Source organism: Mytilus trossulus, chromosome 6, assembly GCF_036588685.1.
Source record: "Mytilus trossulus isolate FHL-02 chromosome 6, PNRI_Mtr1.1.1.hap1, whole genome shotgun sequence".
In the NCBI taxonomy this organism is placed as follows: Eukaryota; Metazoa; Mollusca; class Bivalvia; order Mytilida; family Mytilidae; genus Mytilus; species Mytilus trossulus.
This window is the reverse complement of record NC_086378.1, coordinates 65,398,664-65,420,116: the sequence shown is the minus strand read 5'-3', so window position 1 is coordinate 65,420,116 and position 21,453 is coordinate 65,398,664. Positions and strand designations below refer to the sequence as shown.

The window sequence follows — 21,453 nt, the reverse complement described above, 5'->3', positions numbered from 1 at the left end:
ACTAAATTAAAATCCTGGTACCTTTGATAACTATTTACACCACTGGGTCGATGCCACTGCTGGTGGACGTTTCGTCCCCGAGGGTACCACCAGCCCAGTAGTCAACACTTCGGTGTTCACATGAATATCAATAATGTAGTCATTTTAATAAATTTCCTGTTACAAAACTTTGATTTTTTCCAAAAACTAAGGATTTTCTTATCCCAGGCATAGATTACCTTAGCCGCATTTGGCACAACTTTTCGAAATTTTGAATCCTCTATGCTCTTCAACTTTTAAATTATTTGGCTTTATAAATATTTTGATATGAGCGTCACTGATGAGTCTTATGTAGACGAAACGCGCGTCTGGCGTACTAAATTATAATCCTGGTACCTATGATAACTATTTACACCACTGGGTCGATGCCACTGCTGGTGGACGTTTCGTCCCCGAGGGTATCACCAGCCCAGTGGTCAACACTTCGGTGTTGACATGAATATCAATAATGTAGTCATTTTAATAAATTTCCTGTTACTAAACTTTGATTTTTTCCAAAAACTAAGGATTTTCTTATCCCAGGCATAGATTACCTTAGCCGCATTTGGCACAACTTTTTGAAATTTTGAATCCTCAATGCTCTTTAACTTTTAAATTATTTGGCTTTATAAATATTTTGATATGAGCGTCACTGATGAGTCTTATGTAGACGAAACGCGCGTCTGGCGTACTAAATTATAATCCTGGTACCTTTGATAACTATTTACACCACTGGGTCGATGCCACTGCTGGTGGACGTTTCGTCCCCGAGGGTATCACCAGCCCAGTAGTCAACACTTCGGTGTTGACATGAATATCAATAATGTAGTCATTTTAATAAATTTCCTGTTACAAAACTTTGATTTTTTCCAAAAACTAAGGATTTTCTTATCCCAGGCATAGATTACCTTAGCCGCATTTGGCACAACTTTTCGAAATTTTGAATCCTCAATGCTCTTCAACTTTTAAATTATTTGGCTTTATAAATATTTGGATATAAGCGTCACTGATGAGTCTTATGTAGACGAAACGCGCGTCTGGCGTACTAAATTATAATCCTGGTACCTTTGATAACTATTTACACCACTGGGTCGATGCCACTGCTGGTGGACGTTTCGTCCCCGAGGGTATCACCAGCTCAGTAGTCAACACTTCGGTGTTGACATGAATATCAATAATGTAGTCATTTTAATATATTTCCTGTTACAAAACTTTGATTTTTTCCAAAAACTAAGGATTTTCTTATCCCAGGCATAGATTACCTTAGCCGCATTTGGCACAACTTTTCGAAATTTTGAATCCTCAATGCTCTTCAACTTTTAAATTATTTGGCTTTATAAATATTTTGATATGAGCGTCACTGATGAGTCTTATGTAGACGAAACGCGCGTCTGGCGTACTAAATTATAATCCTGGTACCTTTGATAACTATTTACACCACTGGGTCGATGCCACTGCTGGTGGACGTTTCGTCCCCGAGGGTATCACCAGCCCAGTAGTCAACACTTCGGTGTTGACATGAATATCAATAATGTAGTCATTTTAAAAAATTTCCTGTTACAAAACTTTGATTTTTTCCAAAAACTAAGGATTTTCTTATCCCAGGCATAGATTACCTTAGCCGCATTTGGCACAACTTTTCGAAATTTTGAATCCTCAATGCTCTTCAACTTTTTAATTATTTGGCTTTATAAATATTTTGATATGAGCGTCACTGATGAGTCTTATGTAGACGAAACGCGCGTCTGGCGTACTAAATTGTAATCCTGGTACCTTTGATAACTATTAACACCACTGGGTCGATGCCACTGCTGGTGGACGTTTCGTCCCCGAGGGTACCACCAGCCCAGTAGTCAACACTTCGGTGTTGACATGAATATCAATAATGTAGTCATTTTAATAAATTTCCTGTTACAAAACTTTGATTTTTTTCCAAAAACTAAGGATTTTCTTATCCCAGGCATAGATTACCTTAGCCGCATTTGGCACAACTTTTCGAAATTTTGAATCCTCAATGCTCTTCAACTTTTTAATTATTTGGCTTTATAAATATTTTGATATGAGCGTCACTGATGAGTCTTATGTAGACGAAACGCGCGTCTGGCGTACTAAATTATAATCCTGGTACCTTTGATAACTATTTACACCACTGGGTCGATGCCACTGCTGGTGGACGTTTCGTCCCCGAGGGTATCACCAGCCCAGTAGTCAACACTTCGGTGTTGACATGAATATCAATAATGTAGTCATTTTAAAAAATTTCCTGTTACAAAACTTTGATTTTTTCCAAAAACTAAGGATTTTCTTATCCCAGGCATAGATTACCTTAGCCGCATTTGGCACAACTTTTCGAAATTTTGAATCCTCAATGCTCTTCAACTTTTTAATTATTTGGCTTTATAAATATTTTGATATGAGCGTCACTGATGAGTCTTATGTAGACGAAACGCGCGTCTGGCGTACTAAATTAAAATCCTGGTACCTTTGATAACTATTAACACCACTGGGTCGATGCCACTGCTGGTGGACGTTTCGTCCCCGAGGGTACCACCATCCCAGTAGTCAACACTTCGGTGTTGACATGAATATCAATAATGTAGTCATTTTAATAAATTTCCTGTTACAAAACTTTGATTTTTTTCCAAAAACTAAGGATTTTCTTATCCCAGGCATAGATTACCTTAGCCGCATTTGGCACAACTTTTCGAAATTTTGAATCCTCAATGCTCTTCAACTTTTTAATTATTTGGATTTATAAATATTTTGATATGAGCGTCACTGATGAGTCTTATGTAGACGAAACGCGCGTCTGGCGTACTAAATTAAAATCCTGGTACCTTTGATAACTATTTACACCACTGGGTCGATGACACTGCTGGTGGACGTTTCGTCCCCGAGGGTACCACCAGCCCAGTAGTCAACACTTCGGTGTTCACATGAATATCAATAATGTAGTCATTTTAATAAATTTCCTGTTACAAAACTTTGATTTTTTCCAAAAACTAAGGATTTTCTTATCCCAGGCATAGATTACCTTAGCCGCATTTGGCACAACTTTTCGAAATTTTGAATCCTCTATGCTCTTCAACTTTTAAATTATTTGGCTTTATAAATATTTTGATATGAGCGTCACTGATGAGTCTTATGTAGACGAAACGCGCGTCTGGCGTACTAAATTATAATCCTGGTACCTATGATAACTATTTACACCACTGGGTCGATGCCACTGCTGGTGGACGTTTCGTCCCCGAGGGTATCACCAGCCCAGTGGTCAACACTTCGGTGTTGACATGAATATCAATAATGTAGTCATTTTAATAAATTTCCTGTTACTAAACTTTGATTTTTTCCAAAAACTAAGGATTTTCTTATCCCAGGCATAGATTACCTTAGCCGCATTTGGCACAACTTTTTGAAATTTTGAATCCTCAATGCTCTTCAACTTTTAAATTATTTGGCTTTATAAATATTTTGATATGAGCGTCACTGATGAGTCTTATGTAGACGAAACGCGCGTCTGGCGTACTAAATTATAATCCTGGTACCTTTGATAACTATTTACACCACTGGGTCGATGCCACTGCTGGTGGACGTTTTGTCCCCGAGGGTATCACCAGCCCAGTAGTCAACACTTCGGTGTTGACATGAATATCAATAATGTAGTCATTTTAATAAATTTCCTGTTACAAAACTTTGATTTTTTCCAAAAACTAAGGATTTTCTTATCCCAGGCATAGATTACCTTAGCCGCATTTGGCACAACTTTTCGAAATTTTGAATCCTCAATGCTCTTCAACTTTTAAATTATTTGGCTTTATAAATATTTGGATATAAGCGTCACTGATGAGTCTTATGTAGACGAAACGCGCGTCTGGCGTACTAAATTATAATCCTGGTACCTTTGATAACTATTTACACCACTGGGTCGATGCCACTGCTGGTGGACGTTTCGTCCCCGAGGGTATCACCAGCCCAGTAGTCAACACTTCGGTGTTGACATGAATATCAATAATGTAGTCATTTTAATAAATTTCCTGTTACAAAACTTTGATTTTTTCCAAAAACTAAGGATTTTCTTATCCCAGGCATAGATTACCTTAGCCGCATTTGGCACAACTTTTCGAAATTTTGAATCCTCAATGCTCTTCAACTTTTTAATTATTTGGCTTTATAAATATTTTGATATGAGCGTCACTGATGAGTCTTATGTAGACGAAACGCGCGTCTGGCGTACTAAATTATAATCCTGGTACCTTTGATAACTATTTACACCACTGGGTCGATGCCACTGCTGGTGGACGTTTCGTCCCCGAGGGTATCACCAGCCCAGTGGTCAACACTTTGGTGTTGACATGAATATCAATAATGTAGTCATTTTAATAAATTTCCTGTTACAAAACTTTGATTTTTTCCAAAAACTAAGGATTTTCTTATCCCAGGCATAGATTACCTTAGCCGCATTTGGCACAACTTTTTGAAATTTTGAATCCTCAATGCTCTTCAACTTTTAAATTATTTGGCTTTATAAATATTTTGATATGAGCGTCACTGATGAGTCTTATGTAGACGAAACGCGCGTCTGGCGTACTAAATTATAATCCTGGTACCTTTGATAACTATTTACACCACTGGGTCGATGCCACTGCTGGTGGACGTTTCGTCCCCGAGGGTTTCACCAGCTCAGTAGTCAACACTTCGGTGTTGACATGAATATCAATAATGTAGTCATTTTAATATATTTCCTGTTACAAAACTTTGATTTTTTCCAAAAACTAAGGATTTTCTTATCCCAGGCATAGATTACCTTAGCCGCATTTGGCACAACTTTTCGAAATTTTGAATCCTCAATGCTCTTCAACTTTTAAATTATTTGGCTTTATAAATATTTTGATATGAGCGTCACTGATGAGTCTTATGTAGACGAAACGCGCGTCTGGCGTACTAAATTATTATCCTGGTACCTTTGATAACTATTTACACCACTGGGTCGATGCCACTGCTGGTGGACGTTTCGTCCCCGAGGGTATCACCAGCCCAGTAGTCAACACTTCGGTGTTGACATGAATATCAATAATGTAGTCATTTTAATAAATTTCCTGTTACAAAACTTTGATTTTTTCCAAAAACTAAGGATTTTCTTATCCCAGGCATAGATTACCTTAGCCGCATTTGGCACAACTTTTCGAAATTTTGAATCCTCAATGCTCTTCAACTTTTAAATTATTTGGCTTTATAAATATTTTGATATGAGCGTCACTGATGAGTCTTATGTAGACGAAACGCGCGTCTGGCGTACTAAATTATAATCCTGGTACCTTTGATAACTATTTACACCACTGGGTCGATGCCACTGCTGGTGGACGTTTCGTCCCCGAGGGTATCACCAGCCCAGTAGTCAACACTTCGGTGTTGACATGAATATCAATAATGTAGTCATTTTAATAAATTTCCTGTTACAAAACTTTGATTTTTTCCAAAAACTAAGGATTTTCTTATCCCAGGCATAGATTACCTTAGCCGCATTTGGCACAACTTTTCGAAATTTTGAATCCTCAATGCTCTTCAACTTTTTAATTATTTGGCTTTATAAATATTTTGATATGAGCGTCACTGATGAGTCTTATGTAGACGAAACGCGCGTCTGGCGTACTAAATTATAATCCTGGTACCTTTGATAACTATTTACACCACTGGGTCGATGCCACTGCTGGTGGACGTTTCGTCCCCGAGGGTATCACCAGCCCAGTGGTCAACACTTTGGTGTTGACATGAATATCAATAATGTAGTCATTTTAATAAATTTCCTGTTACAAAACTTTGATTTTTTCCAAAAACTAAGGATTTTCTTATCCCAGGCATAGATTACCTTAGCCGCATTTGGCACAACTTTTTGAAATTTTGAATCCTCAATGCTCTTCAACTTTTAAATTATTTGGCTTTATAAATATTTTGATATGAGCGTCACTGATGAGTCTTATGTAGACGAAACGCGCGTCTGGCGTACTAAATTATAATCCTGGTACCTTTGATAACTATTTACACCACTGGGTCGATGCCACTGCTGGTGGACGTTTCATCCCCGAGGGTATCACCAGCCCAGTAGTCAACACTTCGGTGTTGACATGAATATCAATAATGTAGTCATTTTAATAAATTTCCTGTTACAAAACTTTGATTTTTTCCAAAAACTAAGGATTTTCTTATCCCAGGCATAGATTACCTTAGCCGCATTTGGCACAACTTTTCGAAATTTTGAATCCTCAATGCTCTTCAACTTTTAAATTATTTGGCTTTATAAATATTTGGATATAAGCGTCACTGATGAGTCTTATGTAGACGAAACGCGCGTCTGGCGTACTAAATTATAATCCTGGTACCTTTGATAACTATTTACACCACTGGGTCGATGCCACTGCTGGTGGACGTTTCGTCCCCGAGGGTATCACCAGCTCAGTAGTCAACACTTCGGTGTTGACATGAATATCAATAATGTAGTCATTTTAATAAATTTCCTGTTACAAAACTTTGATTTTTTCCAAAAACTAAGGATTTTCTTATCCCAGGCATAGATTACCTTAGCCGCATTTGGCACAACTTTTCGGAATTTTGAATCCTCAATGCTCTTCAACTTTTTAATTATTTGGCTTTATAAATATTTTGATATGAGCGTCACTGATGAGTCTTATGAAGACGAAACGCGCGTCTGGCGTACTAAATTAAAATCCTGGTACCATTGATAACTATTTACACCACTGGGTCGATGCCACTGCTGGTGGACGTTTCGTCCCCGAGGGTATCACCAGCCCAGTGGTCAACACTTTGGTGTTGACATGAATATCAATAATGTAGTCATTTTAATAAATTTCCTGTTACAAAACTTTGATTTTTTCCAAAAACTAAGGATTTTCTTATCCCAGGCATAAATTACCTTAGCCGCATTTGGCACAACTTTTTGAAATTTTGAATCCTCAATGCTCTTCAACTTTTAAATTATTTGGCTTTATAAATATTTTGATATGAGCGTCACTGATGAGTCTTATGTAGACGAAACGCGCGTCTGGCGTACTAAATTATAATCCTGGTACCTTTGATAACTATTTACACCACTGGGTCGATGCCACTGCTGGTGGACGTTTCATCCCCGAGGGTATCACCAGCCCAGTAGTCAACACTTCGGTGTTGACATGAATATCAATAATGTAGTCATTTTAATAAATTTCCTGTTACAAAACTTTGATTTTTTCCAAAAACTAAGGTTTTCTTATCCCAGGCATAGATTACCTTAGCCGCATTTGGCACAACTTTTCGAAATTTTGAATCCTCAATGCTCTTCAACTTTTAAATTATTTGGCTTTATAAATATTTTGATATAAGCGTCACTGATGAGTCTTATGTAGACGAAACGCGCGTCTGAGGTACTAAATTATAATCCTGGTACCTTTGATAACTATTTACACCACTGGGTCGATGCCACTGCTGGTGGACGTTTCGTCCCCGAGGGTATCACCAGCTCAGTAGTCAACACTTCGGTGTTGACATGAATATCAATAATGTAGTCATTTTAAAAAAATTCCTGTTACAAAACTTTGATTTTTCCCAAAAACTAAGGATTTTCTTATCCCAGGCATAGATTACCTTAGCCGCATTTGGCACAACTTTTCGAAATTTTGAATCCTCAATGCTCTTCAACTTTTAAATTATTTGGCTTTATAAATATTTTGATATGAGCGTCACTGATGAGTCTTATGTAGACGAAACGCGCGTCTGGCGTACTAAATTATAATCCTGGTACCTTTGATAACTATTTACACCACTGGGTCGATGCCACTGCTGGTGGACGTTTCGTCCCCGAGGGTATCACCAGCCCAGTAGTCAACACTTCGGTGTTGACATGAATATCAATAATGTAGTCATTTTAATAAATTTCCTGTTACAAAACTTTGATTTTTTCCAAAAACTAAGGATTTTCTTATCCCAGGCATTGATTACCTTAGCCGCATTTGGCACAACTTTTCGAAATTTTGAATCCTCAATGCTCTTCAACTTTTTAATTATTTGGCTTTATAAATATTTTGATATGAGCGTCACTGATGAGTCTTATGTAGACGAAACGCGCGTCTGGCGTACTAAATTAAAATCCTGGTACCTTTGATAACTATTTACACCACTGGGTCGATGCCACTGCTGGTGGACGTTTCGTCCCCGAGGGTACCACCAGCCCAGTAGTCAACACTTCGGTGTTGACATGAATATCAATAATGTAGTCATTTTAATAAATTTCCTGTTACAAAACTTTGATTTTTTCCAAAAACTAAGGATTTTCTTATCCCAGGCATAGATTACCTTAGCCGCATTTGGCACAACTTTTCGAAATTTTGAATCCTCAATGCTCTTCAACTTTTTAATTATTTGGCTTTATAAATATTTTGATATGTGCGTCACTGATGAGTCGTATGTAGACGAAACGCGCGTCTGGCGTACTAAATTAAAATCCTGGTACCTTTGATAACTATTTACACCACTGGGTCGATGCCACTGCTGGTGGACGTTTCGTCCCCGAGGGTATCACCAGCCCAGTGGTCAACACTTTGGTGTTGACATGAATATCAATAATGTAGTCATTTTAATAAATTTCCTGTTACAAAACTTTGATTTTTTCCAAAAACTAAGGATTTTCTTATCCCAGGCATAGATTACCTTAGCCGCATTTGGCACAACTTTTCGAAATTTTGAATCCTCAATGCTCTTCAACTTTTTAATTATTTGGCTTTATAAATATTTTGATATGAGCGTCACTGATGAGTCTTATGTAGACGAAACGCGCGTCTGGCGTACTAAATTAAAATCCTGGTACCTTTGATAACTATTTACACCACTGGGTCGATGCCACTGCTGGTGGACGTTTCGTCCCCGAGGGTATCACCAGCCCAGTGGTCAACACTTTGGTGTTGACATGAATATCAATAATGTAGTCATTTTAATAAATTTCCTGTTACAAAACTTTGATTTTTTCCAAAAACTAAGGATTTTCTTATCCCAGGCATAGATTACCTTAGCCGCATTTGGCACAACTTTTTGAAATTTTGAATCCTCAATGCTCTTCAACTTTTAAATTATTTGGCTTTATAAATATTTTGATATGAGCGTCACTGATGAGTCTTATGTAGACGAAACGCGCGTCTGGCGTACTAAATTATAATCCTGGTACCTTTGATAACTATTTACACCACTGGGTCGATGCCACTGCTGGTGGACGTTTCGTCCCCGAGGGTATCACCAGCCCAGTAGTCAACACTTCGGTGTTGACATGAATATCAATAATATAGTCATTTTAATAAATTTCCTGTTACAAAACTTTGATTTTTTTCCAAAAACTAAGGATTTTCTTATCCCAGGCATAAATTACCTTAGCCGCATTTAGCACAACTTTTCGAAATTTTGAATCCTCAATGCTCTTCAACTTTTAAATTATTTGGCTTTATAAATATTTTGATATGAGCGTCACTGATGAGTCTTATGTAGACGAAACGCGCGTCTGGCGTACTAAATTATAATCCTGGTACCTTTGATAACTATTTACACCACTGGGTCTATGCCACTGCTGGTGGACGTTTCGTCCCCGAGGGTATCACCAGCCCAGTAGTCAACACTTCGGTGTTGACATGAATATCAATAATGTAGTCATTTTAATAAATTTCCTGTAACAAAACTTTGATTTTTTCCAAAAACTAAGGATTTTCTTATCCCAGGCATAGATTACCTTAGCCGCATTTGGCACAACATTTCGAAATTTTGAATCCTCAATGCTTTTCAACTTTTAAATTATTTGGCTTGATAAATATTTTGATATGAGCGTCACTGATGAGTCTTATGTAGACGAAACGCGCGTCTGGCGTACTAAATTATAATCCTGTTACCTTTGATAACTATTAAGACCTCTTTTTATTGTTAATTTACACATGTAGAAAGGGATCTACTCACTCTTCCTGAGAACCTGATATCACATTTAGAAGTTTGGAGGGTTCATGTCGTAAAGACATTATTTTTCTTTTTAGTGTTTTGTTAATCGTTATTTATTTTTTCGTTTTCTGTCATGTTGTAATAGTATTTCTTACATGTACGATTTTGTTGTCCCTTACGTATCTTTCGCCTCTTTGTATGTATTTTAGTGCATGTGATTGCCATAATTTATAGCAATGGAGGTTGTTGTGCGTGATACATATAATGTACATGTATCTTAAATATTTTTTCCTAGAATATTGGTAAGATTTAGTCGCAAGTCATGACATGTAGTTTCGTTAATATAAAAAAGTAATGTCCTGGTAAAAATAAGATGCTGTTTATAATCTACATAAAGTCAAAATACTTTTTCTTATGTATAATATAGCTTAATATTTTACAAGCGCAGACTATTGGGTTTTGAAAATCAGTTTTATGAATATTTATTCGTGTTCAATTTATCCATGACAGATAAAATGCAATATAGTTTCTATAATCACTGCATCTCATTTAAACGGAAGCATGAATGCATTATTAACGTTTACCACCAATAAAATTATCGCGTTGTGCTTACATAACGCGAAATTGTAAATAAAAATGGTGGCCATGTATTATTAGGGTTTGTTTTTCTGCTATAAATGTTCGAGAACATCATAAATGCATTTTCTTTTTTATACAGCTTTGTAGTAACGAGTGTTTTCAGAAACTTTGTACATGTTTTGATACCTTTTGATATGTATGTAAAGGAACTAAACAGACGGTTGATTGTTTGAAAAAAGTACAACAAAATTCAAAAATTTTGCCTTATCAATATTGTCATCCTTTATCCCTATATAACATATCATTGTATTGTACAAACTACCTGTAAGCATATGTTCCTTGATGATCTGTTGTAAGTTCTCAGCTATCTCAACATCATATTCTTTACTGATATCCCTGACATCATCTATTTTTGTTGTTATTTCACAAACATAATCTGCCACCATTTGAATATTTTTCATTACTTTGTCTAATATCTGAGTGACTGATGACATTATTTCATTGTCTTGTTCCAGAATTGAAGGCGGTTTTAATTTTGCCAGCAATTTTAATTGATAATCAAGGAGTTTTAAAGCTTTGATGTCGACTATAGCATCTTCCTATGAGAAATAAAACAATTATTTCAGAATAGATAACTATTTCGACAAATATAAGTTAGAGTTGAATGATAAACTCTTATCATTATGATGTAAAACCATTAATAATGGGCATCAAATGTGTATTCTGACAATTATCGCGATAATTGAGGCCTACAATGTTGTAAGGCCCAGCCCTAAATACAAACTACTAATTTAATAAAAGGACTTCATGTATAGGTAAAGCCGAACCCGTACAATGAACCAGAGTTATGCTAAACATAGATTGCTTAATAAAAGCAACCTGAAATAAAACAATTACTAGAACGTTTATACGAACGAAGCAATGTAACATCGTAGGGTTCTACCAGTAGAAGTTAAACATAAATTAAAGTAAACTGCCTAAACTATATAGATGCCCATTATTAAAAGTTTACTCTTTTGTATTTGCTATTTGCGCTTGTACAATAAGAAAATAGTTATTTAACGCGGGATATTGGTAATTGATCTCATAATTCATTTTTATTTTCCTACTTAAGGAAAATAAATATCTGTAAACTATGTTACGAATACTAAACATATGTTGGTGTAGTCCAAATAATTGGAACGTTTAGTATAGGAAGGCTGAATTACATGTTCGCTTTGATGCAAAATATAAAAACACCCACAGCCTACGACATAAATATCTTGAAAAATGGTGGTGTTAAACAGATTTCAGATCAAGCACCATTTTTGCTATTCTACATTAAAATGTGTTGCGAAAAAAACATTGGTTAACCAATGTGGATTGAATGACAGTGGAAATGCAATGATTATGATAAAAGGGTAAGACATGCACATCAACATTTCGATATCGAGTATTGTTCTGACGTCTCATAACAGTCGGACTATATTAAGGGGAGAATTCATAAGTCAAACATAGACTAAAAACACATGTAGAATCGGACTCTTGCATGGCAAATATAACTTGAGAGCTAACGCTATAGTTTGAATTCCACAATGAATTTTGAATGTTTCTTACAGTCAAGCTATTGCTCACTTTGTCAATTGAAAAATGTGGTAAAAATATGCCTTCACTTACTTTTCATGAGATCAATGAAGTCCAAATTTTATGTACTTAATACATTTCTATACGTAAAACAGACACAAATACCGTTTCAATTTCAAAAGCTATTAACACAAGCGGATTATTGTAAACACATTGAGATTATTTTTAACACAAGTTTGATCTAAATTTGTTTTTTTCTAATCCAAAAAATAATGGATGATTTATTCATGAAAATTGTTACAAATCAGCATCAGAAATAATTAGGGCAAATGTTGAATTTCTTTTACAAAAAAATGTGCCTGTACTAGTTTTCAAACTTATGTGCAAATTCAGTCAAAACATCCATCTCATCCTGATAAATATGTCATAAGTTGACTTCGAGAAAGGTAACATGTTATGTAAGCCACAGCACACCCCCGCCCTTGTCCTGTAAATGTGTCGTTTGCCTTAATGTATTCCTGCTATACAATGATTTATAGGTCAATTTTTTTCTGTGTACCTAAGATGCAAAAGATGCAGCACGAATAAAAAAAATGCTGTAATAAAAATTAAATCTTATTATTATCAAAAACAAATTCAAAATGAGAGACTATTTCTAAGATATTTTTCAACTAAAAAAACTTGCATAAACGATTCATACATTTTTACATTGTTTATTAAAACTAAAGATATGTGTGAATTAAAGAATCTGAGATATAATACTAACATACCAGATTATGTTGAAAATGATCGTAGTTTTCCGACCATTTATATTAACAGTATAAGTCAATATATAGAAGGGTTATCATAGGTTTAAGGAAACATTTACTCGAACTCGAACCAGAGCAGCTCTTTAAAATTTGAAAACAACACTTTCTGAATTTCATGCATCGGAAGCGCTTGACATGATTTACCATCATCAGGAGGTTCAAAGCCGAAAACGTGATAACTTGTTATGTTTATTTCGTTTATCACTTTTAATAGACGAAACGCGCGTCTAGCGTAAATAAAGAATTAGTCCAGGTATCTACGATGTGTTTATTTACAACATGTACAACCACTGGGTCGATGCCACTGCTGGTGGAGTTTTAATTCCCCGAGGGAATCACCAGCCCAGTAGTCAGTAATTCAGTGCTTACATGTATTTGTATTGTTATGCATATGGTCATATTTATAAATTAACTGTTTACGACACTTTTGAATTCTTGAAATACTAAGGCTTTTCTACCTCAGGAATACATTACCTTTGCTATATTTGGCAATTTGTTTTGGAATTTTGGTCCCTAATTCTCTTTAACTTCGTACATTATTTGGTCTTTTACATTTTTTTGATTCAAGTGTCACTGATGAGTCTTTAATAGACGAAACGCGCGTGTGGCGTAAATATAAAATGTAATCCTTGTATATATGATGAGTTTATTGTATATATAATGTATTAAATTTAGAACTAACTATATTTTTAAACCGAAAAGTGTTACACTTTTTATATGTATTATGAAATAATTTAACCATTCAATCAATGTGCTGGATTTATGTAAAAAACTTAAACAAATCAATGCTTACATCAATATGCTTTCCAGAAGATATCGCTTTAAAGATATTCAATCTAGGATATTACTGTGAAAGTACTTTTATTCGTGGGGTACCAATTTTCGTGGTTTTCGTGGATGTCTTTATCCACGAATTTAAGTGTCCAACGAAATAAAATAACTAATGTCCAAATCAAGACTGGGAAAGATCCCCATCGGTAGATTTGACTACTGACCCATTTAATCTTCAATTACCTAAATTACATCTTTTGAACTTATTCGATGAAAGTCAGATTTCCGGTATTGATATGCTAGTATGATAAAGTTTTTGATCAGAATTATTTGACAATTAAAGATACGTTTATAGCATTTGTTTATGTTACTGTTTTCTTTGGGTGACATGTTAACAGTTTATGATCTAATTAACACCTTTGATGGTCTTTAATCTGTTGATCACTTTACCATGGGTTAATTGGTGTTATCACTACGGTTTGAAAGGGACGAGGTTTTCTTTGCAATTTCCTTCAATATAGACTATTTGAACCTTTGTTTCTGAATGCTTTTATTTTTTATTTTTATTTAAGAAAACTAAAATCCACGAATTTAAAAACCCACGAACATGTGAATATTGCTCAAACCACGAAAATTGATACCCACGAAATAAAGTACTTTCACAGTACATTTTAAAACATAAGTGTCACATAAATTTACTGTATAATTAATAAAAAAATTAAGCTGATTACGAATCTCATTTAGGTATCTTAATGATTTAAAAAAAGAAATAAAATCAACAAAAAGAAAACAAACTTACAGTGTTTTTCGCATCCATTGTTATCGAAACATATAAGATATAAGAAGATTTAATAAATTGTAATTCATAATATAATAGATCATTATTTTAACAGGTACAAAATGTATACTTCTGGTTAGTTTATGGTTCACATGTTTCATTGTAGTCTATTTCAACACATGATCAGTTATGTTGAATGTTTAAAGTGTGTGTTACACACTTGTATATAAATGATATACTTTTGATAGGAAATATGATAGTTGTGCTTTAATGATTCATTGGTACAGTTCAGTAAAAGTACAATATCATTCGTATATTTCAAATATCATAAACAACGATGCGTTAAACGACTCAATTTTGTTTTTACAATTTTTTGAAAAACATATTTCACTTGTTAAATTTTTTTTGTTAGCAACCTATAAATCATTATGTGTTATGCTTATTGATGATATTTTAATCTATACTCAAACGAATTCGTTCACCATCGATAACAGGATATGTTCATTTTGGTTCCGTACATTTCATCGTGTTGTTTATTTCTCCGCCTGTAAAATATTAGGCCTTTTTAAACGGGTATTTTTCACTAAACAACAAATGAAAATGTGTTTTTTTATATTGCAGTATAAAGACAATAAAAGTGAATTGACTTGACATGGATAGAAGGATTCGGCACGAAACGGGGAATAAGCTCGACAGAGCCTCGTATTTCCCCGTTTCTAAGCCTCATCCTTTTATCATTGATATGTCAAGTCAATGCACTATTATTGTCCATTCATACATCCATCCATTCATCGTTCCATCCATCCATCAGTTCGTCGATTCATCCATCCATCCATCCATCCGTCAATCCGTCTATTCGTAAGTCCGTCCATCCATTCGTCCGTCCGTACATCCGTCAGTCCGTCCATCCATCCACTCATCCGTCCGTCCGTCCGTCCGTCCAATCATCTATCCGTCGATTCATCCATCCATCCGTCCATCCATCCATCCATCAATTCATACTCATCCATTCATCCATCCATCAATCCATTCATCCATCCATCCATCCATTCATCCATATCCATACATCCATACATCCTTACATACATCCATACATACAAACAGACAGACACAAAGACACACAGACAAAAGGGATTTGCTCCACTGTCATAGTACATGGTAGATCCTTTGTTTCATACCTCATAGCTGGAAAGGGCTTTCCACTTCTGTCAATGATTTGCATCATTATATTAAATATTATGAGGAATGCCGTATTTTGTTGTCTTTGTCGGAGCAGCATGAATGGTGTGAATATGTTCTTCAATAGACTTTTTTTAAGTTGTGTTGTTAAACTTTTCACTGTTGGCTTAACAACAATGGAATTCGGTGGATATTTTAAAGGAGAATAGTTGTACCTTAATAACTATTTACACATCTGCTTCGATGCCACTGCTGATGGACGTTTCGTCCTTTAGGGTATCACCAGCCCAGTAGTGAGCACTTGAGTGTTGACATGAATATCAAATATATGGACATTTTTATAAATATCCTGTTTACACAACTTAGAATTTTTGGAAAAACTAAGGATTTCTATATCTAAAGCATCCATTACTTTAACCTTATGTGGCACAATATATTTTAAATTTTGAATCCTCAATGCACTTCAACTTTGTACTTGTTTGGCTTTATTATTATTTTGATCTAAGCGTCACTGATGAGTTTGTCATTACGTCGTCTGATCTTTTAAATACCGAACGTGACTTATTCCCGATTGTGATTGTTTTACTGAGTGTGAATTTGCATTAATATAACACATGTCACATATTTTTCTATTCCAAATCTATTCATTTTGTTTAGATGTTAAATGTGTTATTCTCATCGGTTTTTGTCAAATGTCTTGACGTTTGTAGTTGCAAATATTATTTTTTTCTGTTGTATTCATGTGTTATGGTAAAGATAATTAATCATCCAGTCCATTTATTAGATTTAAGTTTTGATCAACAAAATTTATACGATATATTTGGTTTATAGCTTGATTCAGAAGAAACACCGACATAGTTAGATAATATAACTAATTATCTAATTACTACCGCAATTTCATACTGATAAGTATTGTAATTTTCATAGCTATTAATAAATATTTTATCAGTCTTACAAATCTAATCTTGAATTCTATCCTGATTCTATCTTATTTTTTGGAAATCTTTTTAGAAATTCAAATGTGACGTCATCTATTCTGTAGTTAGTCATCACTTCAGTTTTATCATGTGTATCTATTATATAATCATTTTATAAAATTTACTGTTTTCGAAATTATGAATTATTCTAAATAATACGGATGTTCTTATCCTAGGCAGATAACCTTAGCCGTATTGGTCACAACCTTTTGGAATGTTTGGTCTTCAGTGCTTTTCAACTTTATATTTTTTTGGCTTCCGAAAACTTTTTTCATCTGAGCGTCACTAGTTAGTCTTGTGTGCACGAAACGCACGTCTGGCGTATTAACCTTTAAACCTGCCTGATACCTTTTTTAACTAATATTCGTGTGGTTCTCTGTTCTATATTTTCTCCCATGTATTTGTATTGTGATCCTGTCATGTAATGTTATTTAAATGTTAACATCACCATTAAATCGGGTTCAACCCGCCATTTTTTTTTCTTAAAATGTCCTGTACCAAGTCAGGAAAATTACAATTGTTATATGATAGTTAATTTCTGTGTGTGTTACGTTTTAATGTTGTGTTTCTGTTGTGTCGTAGTTTCCTTCTTGTATTTGATGCGTTTCCCTCAGTTTTTGTTTGTTAACCGGAATTTTTTTTCCTTAATCGATTTATGAATTTCGAACAGCGCTACTGTTGCCTTTATTTATGAGTCTTATGTTGACGAAATGCGCACCTGACATATTAAATAATAATCCTTGTACTTTTGTTAACTATTTACTCCTCTGGATCTATGATACTGCTGGTGAACGTTTCGTCCCTAAAATTACACAAGCTAAGTAGTCAGCACTTCGTTGTTGACATGAGTATCAATTATAAGGTCATTTTTATAAATTTCCTGTTTACAAAACTTAGAATGTTTTGAAAAACTAAGGATTTCCCTATCCAAAGCATAAATTACCTTAGCCTTATTCTGCACAGCTTTTTAGAATATTGGATCCTCAATGCTCTTCAGCTTTGAGCTTGTTTGGCTTTACAACTATTTTGATCTGAGCGTCATTGATGAGTCGAATGTAGACGAAACATCTGTCGTATGAAATTATAATCTTTTTACCTTTGATAACTATTTACACCACTGGGTCGATGCCACTGCTGGAATATGTTTCGTCCCCGGTATCACCAGCCCAGTAGTCAGCACATTGGTGTTGACATGAATATTAATCATATGGTCATTTTTCTAAATATCTTGTATACAAAACTTAGAATTTCTTGGAAAAACTAAGGCAAATATTACCTTAGCCTTATTTGGCACAATTTTTTTTTGAATTTTAGGTCCTTTTGCACTTCTTTGGCTTTATAACTATAATGATTTGAGCGTCACTGATAAGTCATATGTAGACGAAACGCGCGTCTGGGGTATTCAATTACAATAATCAGTTGATAAAGATAGATATATCTACATTGTTAGCGGCTTTTTTTCTTCAGTAAAAGTTAAAAAAAACTTTATTTATCAATCATACATTCAAGTACTTTAATCGTGAAGTCAGCCAATATGTGCATTAAATAATCTTTCAGATCACCAAAACAATTGTTATCATAAACTATAAGCAACTACCAATTACAAGTTATATCCTCACATTATAAGAACTAATCTTTTGACAATTACACCTGTGTAACTATAATATAACTAAATATGCTCTTTTTGTCCGGATCTGAATTATTGGTTCCTCATCTGAATAGAATATATTACAGAGGGATAACTAAAGAGGGTACCAGATATTGACTGAAATGATGTGGCTCGTTTACTTTTCATAAATTGTTACAAAACACTTAGCTTAATCTGTTGAATTTTTTTTTTAAAGTGTTCTAGCTGTAACGTTTGAACAGGGCGCAGCGCCCGCCCTTTTTTTATTGACGCGCTTGCCTTTTTTGTCGTTCCTCGGGCGCCCTGCCGTTTTCATCACCGAAAATCGGCATTTTTAGATTATTCCCGTTATTTGTGCGGCTTCAATTGTTTTGATTAATTTAAGAATAAATCAAAATAATTCGAGCCGCACAAATAACGGAAATAATTTCATTTAATACATAATTGTTTATTAACAAACTCTTTTATTGATCATTGAGAAGACGAATTTCATTTAACGAATATTAGTTGAGTGAAACGTTCAGTTGATTTTTTAATGAGTTAACTCCTATAGATGTGCTGTACGCCTTTTCTACAATCTCTCAATTCGATATACTTTCGGTAAACGGTCTACGTTTAATAAATCACTATTGACATTGAAAAGTCTAAACAGGATTATCTGTAACACAGCCTGGTCGAACCTGTGGCAGTGATAAACAACTTCCTTTCGGGGTTTACACTCCAGGACTAATTCTGGATTGTAATGAGACATACAGTGTTCTGTAAGGGCACATGCTAACCAAGGTTGGATAATATATTTCCACGTAAATGGTGTTTTCCAAATTGTGACGAATGTAGCTTCTGCTGATCCGAAATCGAACATACACGAGGTTTCATTTAGTAACTGAAATGTTTCTGATTTCGTGTAGTAAAAAGTTGTAGCTGTTCCTTTTTTTTCTTCATGAGTTCTCAATAGAATGCCAACTTCTTTTACTTTTTTGAAAAACACGTCAAACGCCTCTTTCGTGCCAATAAATCTAACTGAAGCATCAGCCCACATTACAAAGTTATATTCTTTTAAGACTGTGTATATAACCAAAGTTTTCCAAGAATAATTTCTTAATACCCGAACAAACGATGGATATTTGCTGAATTGGAAAGTCCTCATTTCACAACTGCAAACGTTTTGTATTTCCTTTTTTTGGTAGCTCGTTAAACCGAGGTCAAAAATTATTAGCTTTATTCCTGCGTATCGTGGTAGAATGTTTTTCTTGAACGTATTGATCATAACAAGGGATTCGCGGTAATGATTCGACGAAGCGGCTGTAACAATAACAGGAACAGTCTCGTTACCAATGACAACTGGCTTTTCAAAAAAATTGAATATATCTTTGAACTTTTTACTCATTTGACGAACAACAGGATAATTCAAAACGGTTTGCATGTTATCATCCATTCTAGTGTGAAATTTTCTTTTGCAAGATCTGTTATTAATCGACAAAATATTTGATGCTTTGATTTCATTTTGCTTGGTAATCTGTAGGTAATATTCCATCCAAAAACGACCATTCGATTGGTTAACTCTTCCAATGTGCAATCTTTGAAATTGGTTCATCAAAACATTAAATAATACTAAGCACAAAATTATTTTTACAGATACTTTAAGAACTACTAGTAATTCGAATCTTTTCATAACTTTCGTAACATAAACAATATTGCGCCAAGAAAGAACTAGTGTTTGAAAGTTGAAACAAATAACTTCACCAGACGTTACACAGCAATTGAATGGGGGTTTGTGTGATACACTGAAAGAAATAAAAATAGCGAATTAAATATGTGAACTATACGAATAAATCTGAAGTGAATGTATAAAATGTTCCCTTTGGTCAGATTACGAGTTACTAACGACCTATACTAGCCAACACAAGAAACGGTATACAAATTTGAACTCTATTTTATCATAACATGTAATCAATAATTATCGAATAGAAAAAAATCATTCACGAAGCAAATGCATATGATTAAAAGAATCTGACAAATTGGAAATTTAAAGAAAAATACAGAGGTTTTGAACACGTTGGAAATTTATTTTGTAGAAAATGATGACAAAAATCGGCACTTCATTTCGAATATGACAGTTAAGTATAGTCAAATATGTTCGCAAACATCGCAAAGGCATTCAACATTTTAAGCAGACCGTATTTAAGTTTTAAATTGAAAGTAATAATATCGACCTTTTGAAATAACTTAAAATTTAAACAAAAAAACGCGTTTGTTGCCTGAAATCAATGATTTTGACAGGAAAATAACACTCTTTAAAGACTAGACCAATTGTGCAATTATTTACCTCGGTACAGTGTATTCAATTTCACAATATATGGAAAATACATTGTCTTGTATCGTTTCTTTTGTTGACTAGGATCATATATTATAGTTAACGTTGAGTCACTGATGGATTTATATCTAGAAATTGATTATGAGGGTCGGTTGAAAACAAAATAAAACGACACAAGTGATGATTTTAGCTTACCTGTTGTGACCTTTTCATTCAAATGATGAAGTTGTTATCATCCCTGCGAAAATATTACAGACGCCATCGCGAGTTAATTGATCGTCATGGAAGATTTGTGATAAAAATGATATCGGATTTGTTCCTTATGTCGTAACTACACTCCCCTTCCCTTTTCACGAATATGACCTACCGATTTATACCATTTAACGGCTTTGTAACAACATGAGCAACACGACGGGTGTCAAATATGGAGCAGGACCTGATTTCCCTTCAAGAGCACCTGAAATCACCCCGAATTTTTGACAGGGTCCGTATTGTTTGTGAACCCCTATTTGTGACATTTCGTTTACGCATCATTGTCAATATAATGGAAATTGATGCGAATGTCGCACAAGTGAGAGGTTAACGCTATAAAACAGGGTTCAAATCACAATTTTCTACATTTGAAAATGCCTGTACCAAGTCAAGAATATGTCAGTTGTTGTCCATTCGTTTGATGTTGCCATTTGATTAGGGAATTTCTGTTTTGAATTTTCGTCGGAGTTCTGTATTTTTGTGATTTGATAATTTGTGTTTAGAAAGATTTGGAATTTAAAAGATAATCATACCAAAAATGCCCCAAAAAAATTACGTAAAATTATGCGCACTCAAAAATACAAAATTCATGATTGAATCAAAAGTACCAAACACATCAACTTCTT

General features: G+C 34.6%; 2 protein-coding genes across 2 annotated transcripts in view; both read right to left on the bottom strand.

Annotated features, from left to right (window-relative positions):
* Window positions 1-14,571, bottom strand: part of LOC134722917 (uncharacterized) — a 35,956-nt gene extending 21,385 nt beyond the window's left edge. The window contains exons 1-2 of the mRNA XM_063586552.1: window positions 14,500-14,571; window positions 10,880-11,156 (exon numbers count right to left, since the gene is read on the bottom strand). Coding sequence (XP_063442622.1) covers window positions 10,880-11,156; window positions 14,500-14,517 — 295 coding nt within the window. The 5' untranslated portion in view covers window positions 14,518-14,571. The remainder of the gene's footprint in view (window positions 1-10,879; window positions 11,157-14,499) is intronic.
* Window positions 14,572-18,832: 4,261 nt separating this feature from the next.
* LOC134722916 (uncharacterized) lies at window positions 18,833-20,036 on the bottom strand. The gene has a single exon (XM_063586551.1). The coding sequence runs from the start codon at window positions 19,931-19,933 to the stop codon at window positions 18,833-18,835; it is 1,101 nt and encodes a 366-aa protein (XP_063442621.1). The 5' UTR covers window positions 19,934-20,036.
* Window positions 20,037-21,453: the final 1,417 nt, after the last annotated feature.

Excerpts from the sequence above, each read along its gene's own strand:
- LOC134722916 (XM_063586551.1), bottom strand. The coding sequence starts at position 19,933 with ATGAAAAGATTCGAATTACTAGTAGTTCTTAAAGTATCTGTAAAAATA.